The sequence below is a fragment of the Netta rufina genome (assembly GCF_964035555.1).
Source record: "Netta rufina genome assembly, chromosome: 7".
In the NCBI taxonomy this organism is placed as follows: Eukaryota; Metazoa; Chordata; class Aves; order Anseriformes; family Anatidae; genus Netta; species Netta rufina.
In genome coordinates this window covers 27,313,834-27,328,320 of record NC_140130.1, presented here as the reverse complement: position 1 = coordinate 27,328,320, position 14,487 = coordinate 27,313,834, and the positions used below count along the sequence as shown (strand labels likewise).

Sequence of the window (14,487 nt, the reverse complement as noted above, 5' to 3'; positions counted from 1 at the left end):
CTGTCCAACATGCAAACAACTTCTAGCACTCTGAAAAGAAAATCTACAGTTGAGTTCTGATTTGATCAAAATCAAAGGCATAAAAGAGCTGCTGGTAAATTTAAACGTAAGTTAAACTCAATGTTCACATCATTGCCTAAACTGACACATTTATAATTCCAGCAAGTAGAAGTGGCTTCTACAAGAATCTCAGCAAGGAGATCAGTTTGCTTAGATACTCACTCTTACCCCTGATGGAAGAGAAGAAAATGTAGGACCTGGCTGGCCAAAGGATCTTGCTGACGTTGTGATAAAAGATGAGCCGACATTTGGAGGATAATCTAAATAATGGATTACACACATTTCGTGAACATCTTGACTCATATTATCATCTTGACTCAGTAAGAAATGCCCCATTTACATAACAATTCATTTCATAGTTTCTACACCAAATTATACACTGCTTCACATTGTACTGTGAAAACAACTAATTGAACGAAAAATAAATTGACATTTTGAAAGACAATCTTGCCTTTTAAGTCCCTCTGTATACAACATCTAAAAACTATTTTCCTTGGAAACTTGTATTATATGTCATTTGAAATGTCCATTTTTCCCCAGAGACTGACTTTCCCTTTCATTAAAAAGTATATATATAATTATTGCACACACAACCATTCACCTTCAATACTAGATGGATTGAAAACTGCTGCACTATTTGGTGATAAATGCAATGTTCCATCTGCTGAACTTAACACACACCGGATACCAGTGCTGGAAAAGAAAAAAACAACTTTAGGAGCATGCATAATGTGCCATAAATATTAAAGCATTATTATTAGACAGTAAATTCCTGGTGTAAAGCCACTGAAGTAAGGGATGCTCTATTAGGAATTGAGTTGGAAGACTGTCTGTGAAATAATACTTACTTATCTGAAAAAGCCATACATTTTTGGATGTGAAGACTTCCCTTAATGTGCTGATCCCAGTCCTATGTTGAAACAAAGAGATGATGAGCATAGGAAAAATCCTGAAACAAATATACAAGAAACTGCTTCTCCATTCCAATTGCCTTATTCTAAAATCAATGCTGAAACGCTGAAGATCAAAGTGTATGATACTGGATCCAAGTGCACTTCTATCCAATACATTTACTGATTTGATATTTGTAGGCTAAATTACCTACCAGTTACTTTACACATGGACAGCTTCTCTGTATTCATTTTTAAATCTAGAATGTTTATTTCTATTAAATCAGTCAACTTATTATATCTGAAAAGGCTCTGAGCATTCCCAACTCCTGCAATGTCCATGAAGAGGGTGATTATTCATTTCAGTAGGTGAGCAATACTTGTAAGAGAAGTGCATTTAGTTATTTACACTTTTATGAATGAAATGAGGCAGTTCACCAATGAACAGATCAACTAAAACTCATTGTAATGACATCTACCCACACTTTTTAAATGTTAAAGAAAAAAAGAAATGACCAGCATGCCCTAGATGGGGGATAGTTCACACCACTCCTGTAGCTGCAGTAGCCATAGCAAACCCTCTTGCGAACAGCTGCTCAAAGACTAAAAGAGAAACATGAAAGAGCAAATGCATTCAAATATCCCAAAGCCACAGGGCATGTACATATCAGCTACTATTTCATTTGCTGGCCACTGTTCCTGTTGTAATATTTTTGTCAGGCCACCATCAGCATGAGAACACATGCCTTTGCCATTAGGTGCTGGTCCTGCGATGTGATGGAAAAGGCCACAAGGACTTGTGGGGCTGGGCTCACCAGGCAAAAACAGCCCCAGGCAGAGCCCATGGGCAGCGGTGGGCTACGTACATAGCTGTCTCCAGAGCTGACCTATAACATGATCTAGCACACAGGCTCACTGGACAACCAGGAAGTCTCTGCTCAAGGGTCAGTTTGAGTTGGAGGCTCCTCTGACAGTATAAACATGGCCAAGAAAAGCTGGCTGGGCCCATGACATAAGAACAGGGAGCATGGTCTGTACCCGATATGCTGGGTAGCATCTTGCTTCCAGGCCAAAGCCACTGGGACAATGGGATCTAAATTTTCCTTAGAGCTACTAAGGGGTGTAGGACATCCCAAAAGAGAAATTAGCAAACTCATTTTATGAAAAAGTGCTATTTTATTTAATCAAGTTTCCACACAGGTTTTATTGGGAAGGCTTTGGGATCAGAAACAAAGCGAGAGCCAGAAGAAACTGCAGATGTGCAATTACAGTACTGGGAGGAGAAGAGGAGGGTGAAGGGGGGAAATCAGGTTCAAGCTCCTCCTCCCCTTGAACTGCATCCATCAGAGATGAGCAACAACTTGAGCCTGGATCTGGCATTTCTCACGCCGGGACTATAATCTCCCAGTGACAGAGTGTTGCGCACGCACATGTGCCCGCCCTCACATTTTCACAGTGAAATGCGGAACAAAAACAGACCCTGAAACCCCAGTAATTTTCACAAAACAGATTTACAATGCTTCAAGTCCCAGGCCTATGAAACTCTGTCTGTATTTCTCTCTGGATACCTCCACAGCGAGCGAGGCTGACTTGGCTGACGGACACGGCTACACCTGGAGCTGGACAGGCAGCCAGATAAATCACCAGACAGACACACAGACAGACAGGGCACCCCTTCGAACGCCTTGTGTCCGAGCCATGCCCCTGCATGCAATTAAAACCACTCACCTTCAGATCAAAGATCTTCTTGTCACAGAGGGCGCAGACATGGGGGAAGTGGAGGGGGGCCGCGCCGTGAAAGTCATTCAGCTCGTGGGGCTGCAGCGGCCGCATGGGCAGCTCGGTTGTGCCGGCGCTCAGCTCCTCATTCTGCCTCACCCGGGGGCTGCCGAAGCTCTGCTTGCTATTGTTGAGCCTGCCGAACGCCGGGGCCGCGGCCGCGCTAAACTTTGTGTCAGGTGTCGGTTCTTCGGGGTTGTACAGCTCGTTTCTTATTTCATACGGCTGCTGGCTTGCTGATGGCCACATGCTGTCGCTGGGCAGGAGGTCAGGCTTGTTTTGGCCGGAGAAATTAGGGATATTTTCCCACTGGTTGCTTGTACCAGTGCCATGCAAGATGGGGCCGGGATCTCCCTTTGGATGAGCACTGGTGTGTGGGTCGCTGGGGAAGGACGGCGTCGCCCCAAAGGCCTCCTTCTGGAACCCCGCAGGCGCATCGTGCTTCAGTGGCCCAGCAGTGCTGAAGGGCGCCTCGTAGCGAGCCCCTGCTGCCGAGGGGAAGCCATGCTGGCCAGGAGGATCCCCCTCCGAGGTGTAGGCTTGTGGGGCGGTGACATTTTGCTTGTTGTACTCGTAAAACCCCCCTGCTGCTGCAGCAGCAGCAGCAGAGGGTCCTGCCTTGTTGAGACCCACGACCACGGGCTGCTGGCCGGAGGTGGGAGCCATAACGCCTCCAAAGGGATTCATGACGATGGTGTTGGGAGCCTGAGCCTGCACGGGCCCCAGGCCACCCCCCGGTGTGGCCAAGGCCGGGGTCTGTGTGGGGAAGGCGATGCCACCGGAGGGGAACCTCGCGCTAGCGATGCCGGGCCCCGGTGGAGGGCCCCCGGCCGTGTGTCCTGGCGGGGCGTTCATCACGGAGGGGTGCCTCAGCTGGTTGAAGAGCGGCTGGGACATGGCCACTTTGGAGAGCACCTGGTTGAGGACGGTGGCGGCGGCCGGGTTGTTGGTGACGGCGCTCTGAGCCAACTTCAGCCGCTGCAGCGTGAGCTGCGCCTGGAGCTGGGCCAGCTGCAGGCTGGCCGGCGAGGGGAGCAGGGGGTTCGGGGTGCCGACGGAGAACGGGCTCTTCTCCAGGAGCTTGGCAGCGCTGCAAGGAGTCAGGACGTGGGTTAGCCAAATTCACCCGAAATCAAACTGGTCTTGCCTCCTGCTACAGCCTGGCATGAGGCAAGCAGCCACTTCGAGAGATTTACTCGTCTAAACCCAGGAGAGCAAGGTGGTGGCTGGCAAGGCAGCTATAACCCGTCTTTGCTTAAACCTCTGCTGCATGTCCGTTTCAATCAAAAAGTTATGAGGGAGACAAGTATATCACGGATCTCTCTTGCAAACCCCCGTTTCATCCCTCATTGACCCCTCTGGCTCAGACCTTCAGCTCACTTTAAACACCCATGGGATTCACACCCGTAATGCAAACCAGGAGCAGAGGCAACATAAGCTACCCCAGACCATCCCCGAAACTCTGTTCCCTCTCACACCCCTGCCCTTTTTATGCAGTTTTCAACCTCCAAGTAGCATTTGTGGATTTTTATGGTGTTTTATGCTCAGTAGGACCCAGCACCACCTTTTCCCACAGAGCAGGGGGAAGTGAAGGAAAGGACATCAGATGGTCGCATAAAGCAACCCAGTAAGTACTACACAACTAGCATAGCTGGTGGCATCAAGGAAGGTGCAATACATAACACATTTTTTTTAAACTATTTACAATTCTCCTTTAATTGTATGGCAGCCTGTTCTGTAACAAAATACATAGCTTCCCTGCTGGGCAGATGGGAATGTAGAGGAGGAAAAAAAGCATATGATTTGCTGGAAAGCCAGAGCAAAAACAAATGCTGGGAATGTGAAGAAAAATGCATCAGAGGTTGCACAGCTACTTCAAAAGCCGTAGAAAGAGAAATGGCAGCAAGAAGGACTATGAACAAACCATCCTAAAGAGTTTTCATAGTTCAACTGGAAAGTAAGGCAAAATTTCTGCACTGTCAGCTGGTGAAAATCAAGGTCTTTGTACTGCCTAGAAATCACAGGTGCATTGAGTGTTGTCCTTTAAGCCTTGTACATAGGATAAATAAAATGATAACTAAATTTTCCACTTGAATTCCAGAACTAAGAAAATAGGAGATGATACTTTTTTCAGCCATACGTTGGTTCCTGGTGTTGGAAAGCACCTTTGGGAGATCTCCCCAGCTCACACCACCAACAGCAACCCTCTCCCTACCACATGAAACCCTGTCAACAGAAAACAGGAGAAAAAATCATCCTAAATGGGTAAATTCATAAACAAGTAAAATGTTATAATGGAAAATATTAGGCAATGCTAGCTTCCAGGCAGCTGTACCCACACTGCTTTCACTGCCCCCCTGCATCCTTCTGGTATACTTCCAGCAGCATCCGTGGCAGAGCCAGCCTGGTGTGTGTGTCCATAAACTGTCCTGTGGCCACGCTCCCCTGTAAGCCATTCTGCCTGCACTTGGATACCAGCAGCCATTTTCACACCCATACCAGAAAAAAATGTGACCCTTCACTTCTTACACCAGCAGGAGCCCTGCTCACAGATGGCACAGCTACTCGACACATTACAAATGGCTGCTCATTCTGAAAATGAGAGCGGAGAGCACTCCAACAACAGGGATGTGGTCCAAAGCTCAATTAATTTATATTGTAAAAATGTATTGAGTTTCAATTTAGGCCTTTCAAAGCAGCAGGAGCTACGCATCAACCGCCATGCAACACTCACTGTTAATAATTGGCCAATTTGCTAAACTGCATGGATGAAGTTGTAGTTAATGATAAATGTCTTGTCAGCATGCTACATTTGAAAACCACAAATTAGGAAAACATCTGCTTAAATCCAAAGTATGACTAAGAGAAAATGAATGGGTTTCATATTTAACATTTAACTTCCACTAGCAACTGCACGGCACATCTGTCTCCAAAAATACAAAATGCCGTTGGATAAGTGCATCATTATGTCATGACGAGATTCCCTGCCAGCACAAGCTGACACCAGCGCGCTTCAGTGCTGAGGTGCCTTTTGTTTTCCTGCGCGGTTTCCATCCCTCGCTCTCAGACTTGCATTTATAATACAGTTTGCTCTAAATTTGATTACGGATGAAAGTCAGTGTGCAACTCCAGTCAAAACAACGCAGAGGCTCGCAGAACTGCCAGCCTGCAAGCTGAGGACCCACAAAAGCTGCTGAGAAGCCCCACAGGGTTTCAGCAAGTGGAAGATCCCACACCAGCATGCTTGCTGGGGAACGCGGCACAGCCCTGTGCCCAGGCTGTGTTTTCTGTGCCTCCAGCATCTGGTTTACCATCCTGGTTTACGATGTGCTGCGCGGCACTCACCACAGTCAGAGCTACTGTTTCATTTTATAGCTGCTTGTACCTTTTGTACGTTAAGCAAGCTGTAAAATGTTTTCAAAAGTTTTATAGAGCATGCAAATAAGAACTGCCTGGTGGCCCTAAAAGAAAAAGAAGAGCCAGCATGTAACGTTTGCAGGCTCAGGAGCCGCGGATGACTTCTGTTCCCAGCAGCTTAATTGTGCCGTGCTGCAAGCCCGTGCAGCAGTGTGCACATCCCAACAGCTGCAGCCGCCTGCAAGCTCTCGCAGCTACCTGCAGGACATGGGCATGGGTCCCTCCCAGGGGAACCACAACTCTCACAATGCTGCTGCAAGTCCTGAAGCTCCCTCAGACTTGCTGCTCTCCTCGTGTTCTGTCTGACTGCATCTACCTGACTCGTATGTCCCGGTAACCCACCCCAGTACATAAGCAGTGCCCTGTCAGAGCACAGCTGGGAATGCCCAGCAGTTTGCTCCCCCCCCCCAAGCTCTGAAATAATTTCTGAGCTCTGCACTGGGGGCAGGCAGAGCAGGGGGTGCCCAGCACAGCTGCACAGCAGGACAGCCTCCAGCCAGCTCGGGCTGAAAGCTTTAGGGCTGGGGAGCAGGACAGCACCCACCCCACTGCCCAAACCCACTGGCTTCAGCCCTTTGCCACAGGCTGGTGGTGGGGAGCCGGGGACTGCGAGGAGCTGCCTTACCTGGAGAAAAGCAAACGCTGTAAGGAGAAGCTGCAGCCCCTGAGCCACTTGCAGAGGGACAGAATTAGCGAGGGGGGTCATTCCCATGCACTGGTAGGTTTGGGAACGGCTACAGCTTCAAAATTCAGCTGTCTGGTTTGCATTTCCAGATTTCAGGGTGCTTCGGGTTGCACGCTTTATCCTCGCACAGCAGAAACTGAATATTTTATCTAATCAAGCTAAAGAAGGAAGGGAATGGTCATGGGGCAGTGGGAAAAACAGATATGCAGATGGGAGGCTGGGAAGAGGGCTGTGTATAAAACATCTCTTAGAATAGCATCCACATTTAAAGATTTCCGTTCTGTTATGAAATACAGGCTATAAGAGATATGCAGGGGCAGCATGCAGAGCTTTTAAAATCTTTCTGTTCTACAATCATTATATTATATACTTGATATCATCGCTTTGCAAATAAACCTGCTGCAGATTTACTAAATCATTGGAAACTGCAAGCATCAAGTGAAGATGGGGCTCAGCTGCGGCATTTTGTGGGGTCATTCACCTCTCGTACACACACATGTCCCACCCCAGCTTGTCCTCAGGTTACCAAAACGCAGCCCTGGCTGCTCGTGGGGGGTCCCTGCCGCAAGATGATTCAAAGCAGCTGAATGAATAACCTCTCGCTCTCCATTGAGTGCTCAGGGAATTAGCCCGCATCAGCCAAAGTTAGCTCGATCCCTTGCAAAACATGCCTGATTGTAAGGTCATACTGTAAAAAGTAAACAGGAGTTGTTCTCTTTGTTAATTTATTTAACATTAAACGCACAGCTGGGCTACACAAGTGCCTCTGCTGCACAACTAGAAAAAACAGAGATGATCTTTCTTTTCTAAAATATCTCAGCCAGGAGCGCTGCTGTAAAGTTTCCATGAAGAAAGCCACAAACCAGGCAAGTTTTCCCCCAGCTCTAGGAGCTAGGAGTTGAAGAGGTGCTTCACCTACTGCAGTATTCATAATGAAATCGCAAATGTTGGCAAGACCCCATTGCTATAAATAAATTCTGCCCATCTGCTGCCCCTGTAATCCTTATTATGTTTTTAGCATCCAAGAACATTGAGCAACACACGGTGTCGGAGGTAAGGTATCTAGACTGCTGGATTATTTGAGTAATCCTGGCTACAAGAGTGATGAAAAGGCTGAGCACAAAACACATCTATTAGAACAGACTGACAACCCACAGCTTGATTTCTACAATTCGGTGATTTTCAAATGACAAAATTAAGGATGTTAAAGTGCTGCCTGGCACCTTCCAAAACAAAGGAATAATTTTTTAAAATACAAACTAATAAAGTTATGACATTAGCTACAACTGTGTATTTAGGAAGTATTTAAATTTAGAAATATTTGAACTGCTGCATAGGGAATTAATTTGAATTCTTCAAAAAATGACTAATTCAGAGCTGTGCATATTTTTTCTTGCATTTGCCATGAAACTTGCCCATCTTCTAAGATTTTGTATCCCTTCTGCCATGACACTTTTGCCTTTATGCATAATTATATCTACTTGTCAAAAGCTTTGATAGATATAGTTGTTAATATTTTTCACTGCGAAATAATTTGAAACATACTTTTTTTTTTTTTCCATTATTGTGTTGATTTCAGAATTAAAATGGAGCAGGATCTGACGATATCTAAATATTCTAAATGTATGACTACTCTTTGTTAGCCTAGGATTAGATTTAAGACCACATTTGCAACAACATGCTGTTTTTCATCCATTCAAACTGTTTCTGAATCAATTTTTCTAACAGTTAGAAAACTCTGAATTTTTAATTTGGGACTCCTGAACACATCAAAGAGCACCATTTTCTAATTATCCAAGCACAAAATCAATTATATTCTGTGTGAACATCCCTTCCCTGTAACGTATCATTTATTCAAAACACACAGGGCTGCCTTCTTTAAACTTATCCAGAACAATTGCTGCTGCACGAAAAGAGCAAATCAAAAAATTTAAAACTCAATTGCTACATGGGTGAAGCTGAAAAATATTAGGGGCAAACCTAGCCTTCAATTAAAAAATGTACAATTTGACTTCTGTGAAAGTATTTGTTTCTGAGGACAGAATTCAGCCCCTTGAATTCAATGGAACTGCAAAGCAGTATTTCAAATGCCAGTAAAAGTAAACACAAAATTCAGCAATCTCAACAACATATGTTAATTATTAGAATAACTAATTGTTGTAACAATGTTTTATGTTGTTTTGTGGATCCCACTAAGAACACAGGGCCTAAGTTCATTTTATTTCTTGTTGAATAAAACCAACACTTACTTAAATAAAGTCCGGTACACTGGTTAAAAGGTGGACACGGGAACTTTTTTCTACACCGTAGATTGCATCTGGCTGATACTAAATTTCTCTCTCCATGTCTCCATAAGAAGTATTTTCTTTTCTTTTATTTTTTAGTGAAATTACTTTCTTGGTCATGAAAGCTTTGAAAATCTGCTGAAAGGAGAAAACCCCTCCACTTTTAGAATTTAAGTTCTGAAATCATCTGCTGCAGAATTTTTTTTGCTGAGTTTCTGTTATACTTGATTAAAAAAATATCATGTTTCCCAGTAAGTTCAGCTAATGATAGGGAGCACTAAAAACCCTAAGCTACTTTAATACGTTTATAAGCTACAAGTAAAACCCTTCTTATCCCAAATAATGACTTTTAAAGTCCTCCATTATACTGCTGAGGCACTAAAATAAAACTCTGGCCAATGTATACATGCACTGTGCCAAGAGAGTTTTGCATATGTTTGGCAACGGTAAACTCTATTATCTGGACAAGCATCCGACCTAGCAGTTAGCTGGAAGATGAAATGTAAAATGTTACCACAGAGCTGCTAAGGTCGAGATTTACAAAGCTGGGAGTTAAGTGCCTGACTCCCACCAAGAGTCCTTTGGGCTCGTTTGAAATTTTCACCTAAAATGTCCCCAACATTTTTTCATATGCAGAGAAGTTAGACATTTTCCACTGATGACGGTAGAGGATACAGGGGCAAACACAGCAGCTACCTCTTGAATAATGGTTATGATCGTGGACGAGATCTTATGAGGATTTTTAAACTAACTGCTGAGGTGGCATCAGGCTGAATTCAACAACTCTTGATGTACTCATTTAATCCGTTCTTGGGAACCTTCCCTGGAAGAGACCTCGCAACCTCCAGGGACAATTCATTGCCAGACTCCCCTACTCTTAGAAGGCCCCTCTTAAAATCTACAGCAGCTCTCTGCTCAGTCATCCAACGCACACCAAGAAGGGTTTCTCTTGCTTTCCTGAAGCCACAGTCATGCCTTCCTTAGATCCACCCCAGCTCCTTTCTCTGCACATCTACTGCACTGCATTTGTTTGTAATGCCCAGTGCAACTGCTTTTCCTCCTAACAGCACAGCACAGCCTGTTCCTGAAGAGCTGTTGCCCACGTGGGAACCAGAGATGGTTGTTTGGAGGGATCACTGGAACTTGGCTGGTCTTACTTTCCACACGGGGATGGCCAGCTCAGTCCTTTCTCCTTTTGACCGTCCAGTGGATTTTTCACATCAGCATTTCACATCGCCCTCATCAATACTGCATCCAGGTTATGCCAGATCCGGTTTGTTGGGATTACTCTGGATTCCTGTGCTGCCTCCAGAGCACTTGTAAATCCTCTCCTCTTGGCAATAACTACATAATTGTAATGGGTGTTTTGTTCACCAAAGTCATTAATGAAAGTGTCAGATCAACTAAAGACCGCTCCCAAGAAGGGAACCATGATGCATTTTGCCTTCTTCTCTCCAAACACTAGTAATGCAAGGACCTCTCTTCCACGTGGCTGGTTTGCTCTGTGTGCTGAACATACCACATTCTTTCCTCCATGGTTTGAGAAAAAAAAAAAAAAGACACCCCCCCCCCAAAAAAAAAAAAAAAAAAAAGCAACTGCCCTATTTGCAGTTTCAAGAAAAAAAGGCTGGAACCCTGGTGATTCTTATTAAGAACTGCTGCTTTATAGTTATGGGAGAGATGTCTTGCATTACTGTTTAAAATCAACTATACATTTTGGTTTCTTTTCTGTTGGATTTAGACACTTTCAAATGCCAAAGGCAATGCCATAGACAACAACCCACAGTTGCAACATGAGAACAAAACCAGGTATTCTTGAATTTTGCAGTGGCCTTCATGCTTCTTCTCTCCTTTGTTGTATACTGTTATTCAGTACACATTTTACCCTGAAAACATGTCCTATATTGTGTGGAAATCCAGACTGTATATTGGGCATATTTCTGCTTTCTCTCCTGCCACACATATCTCCATAAATATTTAACTGAGGAAAGTTCAACCACTTTCATATAAAGGACATACAGAACTAGCACATCAACCACCTAAACCCAAGGTTACAGGGAAGGGTTTTCAGAAGTTGGGCAAGTTATTGTTCCAGAACATTTAAATGGTGTCCAGTTTGACGACATGCCACGGTATGTCAAGGGCTCTGAGGATTAGTGTGTGCACAGGAACACTGCTTTACATTTTAAATTTCTGTATCGGGCCATACAAATCCGGTAAGCCACACTGCAGCCATCTAACTGCAAGCGCTTCCCAAGGAAATGTAATTCTTCATGTACTGAACTTCAAGGAAATTTGTTTAAAAACTTCATTTTCAATATGTGCTAAAACTTGTCAGAAATAGCTATCGTACCAGATCGGTGCCCCCTGCAACATGCTGCAAAGCTCTGACTTGGCACAGAAGTTGTCTCACAGCTTCATAAACTTTGCGGGCAAGCTGCATGGGACTGGCAGCAACAGGCTGCCCGTGCCTGCCTCCCCAGCGCCTTTCCTGCAACAACCCTCATCTTCTAGGCTTCAAACACCCTCATGGTGCAAAGTCCCCAGGCCGGACGCTCACAGCAGTGCCCCCATAAGAAGAGGAACTGGGGTTCCCCCATATCTTCAGCAGGCAGGTGCCTGTGCCGTGCCCAAATCACCGGTGGCTCCCACCCAAGAAGTGCAGAGACCAGGGCTTGTTGGAGGCTGAGGGGCAGGGAAGCTTTTGGGGAGTGGAAAAGCAGGATAAAAGATGGTAATGCAGACCCACAGGGCTAGCAGAGGGGCTGGGACAGGGGTTAGTGTTGGCAGAAACAGGTAACGGGGTGAGCAGCTCCAGCAGCACCCAAGCTACGGGCAGCAGCACCCGCTGCTCTGCCGCGGCTCAGAGCTCCCAGCGGTGCTCCGAGCCACCCCTACAGGAGAAATGATCTGGAAAGCTCCTTGTAATTAAAGGGAAAAAATGAAAAATAAGCCTCAAAAAAAAAAAAAAAAGTCAGAAACCCTTCAAAGGCTTTTTACACAAGCACAAAGGACAAATGCCCAACAGGAAAATAATCCTTGGCATACAGTACTTACTAGAAAAGATATTACAGTAATATCTCGCCATACCTTCTGCTAATGTGTTTTCCACGGGGTATTGTTAACCACTACAAAAATAATAAGTTTGAGCATATCAATATCTCACACTGCCTGGAGGCAAAGCAGTTTTCATTTGTATGTAGAAAGTAGGAAGCGTAATGTGGTAGGCAGATAATTTCTCATTTGAATAACCCGTATCTATTTCACAGTAATATAAGACAATATAAAAGCCCTTTTACAGAAGTTATGTCTTCAGTTTGTAGACAAGAAAATGACATATAACTGCAGAAATGCTAAAGTACTGAGAAGGATTTTTACTTCAAAGTAGTTTCATTTGTGTTCAGAGAAAGGATTGTCATTTGTGGGAAAAAATATTACCACTCACATTTTTATTTATTATATATTATTATATATTATGTTATATATTATATATTAGTCTAATGATATATTTTAAAATTTCTATGAAAAAATTTATTAGTAAATTAAGTCTCTAATTTAAGTCCCTAACGAAGTCTCTAGAGCTGCAGTCAGCTCTCCTAATGAGAGCAGCACGGGCTACAGAAATCACATGTAAATCTGAGCTCTCCTGATTGCACCCTAGGCCAGCCGAAAAGCAACAGCCTGCGACTAAAAGTCACACCAGAGCACTGCAATCGCTTTGTAATTATTCTAGTGTCACCTCCTCCTCCAGAAGCTGTCTGAATGCTGCGTGGCACTGAGCACCGCAGCACCAGGGTGCCCAAGGAAGAACGCTGCAAGAACTCTCATCTGAAGCAGCCAACATGATTTACTTTACCACTGATATTTCCTTTCCTACTTAAAGGAGGAAATCTAAAGGAATAAGAGGGGTTCTCAGTTATTTATTATTCAGAATTCTGAATAGAAAAGCAGAACCTCTGTGGGTTTCCTAAAATAAATATCACTCAGGTATAAACTCAGGCCTATTTTATAGTTTCCCAGTTTACAGTTTTTAAAACACGTATGTTAGAAATTCCTATTGTTTACACACCCGCACTCATTACTGACACATATAGAGTACATATATACACCAACCTTAGGAAACACACTGACACACACAGACCTAGCTCAGCTGTTACTGAAGCGAGCTGCAAAGCCCTTCCTGATTTCGGTGCAGCCAGAGCAATGCTTCTGTGTCCCCTCTTGGTTATGTTCAATTTAAACAAAACATCAAAGAATGCCCTCTTTTCATGAGCTCTTTGAAATCAGACTGCAATACTAGGCCCTAATGTTCGTACTGTTACATGCAAGTAACATGCAGCACAGTTTGGCCTGGAAGCTCTCATTATCTGTTTTGCACTGAACGTTGTTTGCCTTTTCTTTAACACGTCCAAATTTCTGTGCTAAAGAAATTTTAATGTGAATCTTTTAATGTGAATCTTTATTTATTTTTCTTCCATTAAAAAGCAACAGTTGGTATGAATCAGACCTGAGTGTGTTCCTTCTGGCAGAAAACAGCCTGTGCCAGAAGTGCTGGAACTCTCTGGCTTTGAGAAGTTTAATTTGTTGTCTTGAATAATAAACTGCCATTCAATCAACCCTCTGAAACAAAACATAAAACAGTGCTTAAATCTTGAACGAGGACCAAAAGAGCTTTCCACAAAGGAAACAAAACTGGGGTAGGCATCTTATATTAAATAACGTCAGTTATTGTATTCTCCCTTTTTGTCTGCCTTCAGCATTAATTAGGAGTAACTGACAGTCAATGTGCTTCGAGCGCTGCACGGTAAAATTGATTAGTAGACTCGAATGGAAAATAGGAATCAGTTTTTGATGAAAAATATCAGGTTCCAGAGCACCGCATGTGGCAGTTGTGAGGAAAGGAAAAAAGTGTGAAGATATTAACCCGTCCACTAACCTCAGCTGGTCATTTGCCCAGCTCTGCTGACAAAACTGTCAATACAAACGGACAGCCTCTGCTCTTTGGTTAAGCAGGGCATTATTCCCATTAGTTCTTGCGTGCTGGTTTTGTCTATTTTTACTTTACTGCATGTGCTCTGCTCGGTAGCTGCAGTCTGTGTGACTAATCAGCCTGTATGACTAAGGTAAAACAGGTTTTAATTCATTCTGCTGGCCTGCACATGAGGTGTTACACCTCATGCTTACTGATGTATCTTTTAATCTCATAACACTCAGGGGCTTGGACTCAGTTTTATTTCCAGTCTGAAAAGATGCCCAAGAAAGTTGCGATCGCTACTCGCTAAATATATAAGTAAATAAATAAATAATTGTGCTGCTTTTCATTAAAATTATCTTATTCATCTCCAAGCTTTTATTTTTTAAAATAAAAGCT

At 44.0% G+C, this 14,487-nt stretch overlaps 1 protein-coding gene across 7 annotated transcripts in view; it reads right to left on the bottom strand.

Moving 5' to 3' along the window:
• RBM20 (RNA binding motif protein 20) overlaps window positions 1-14,487 on the bottom strand; it is a 102,003-nt gene that overhangs the window by 22,117 nt on the left and 65,399 nt on the right. For 6 of the 7 annotated variants that reach the window (XM_084289903.1, XM_084289904.1, XM_084289907.1 and 3 more), the window contains 4 exons: window positions 2,679-3,819; window positions 909-970; window positions 662-753; window positions 223-320 (listed from right to left, as the gene is read on the bottom strand). In XM_084289903.1, the coding sequence (XP_084146029.1) occupies window positions 223-320; window positions 662-753; window positions 909-970; window positions 2,679-3,819 (1,393 nt within the window). The remainder of the gene's footprint in view (window positions 1-222; window positions 321-661; window positions 754-908; window positions 971-2,678; window positions 3,820-14,487) is intronic. The other variant, XM_084289905.1, reaches the window with a different exon arrangement.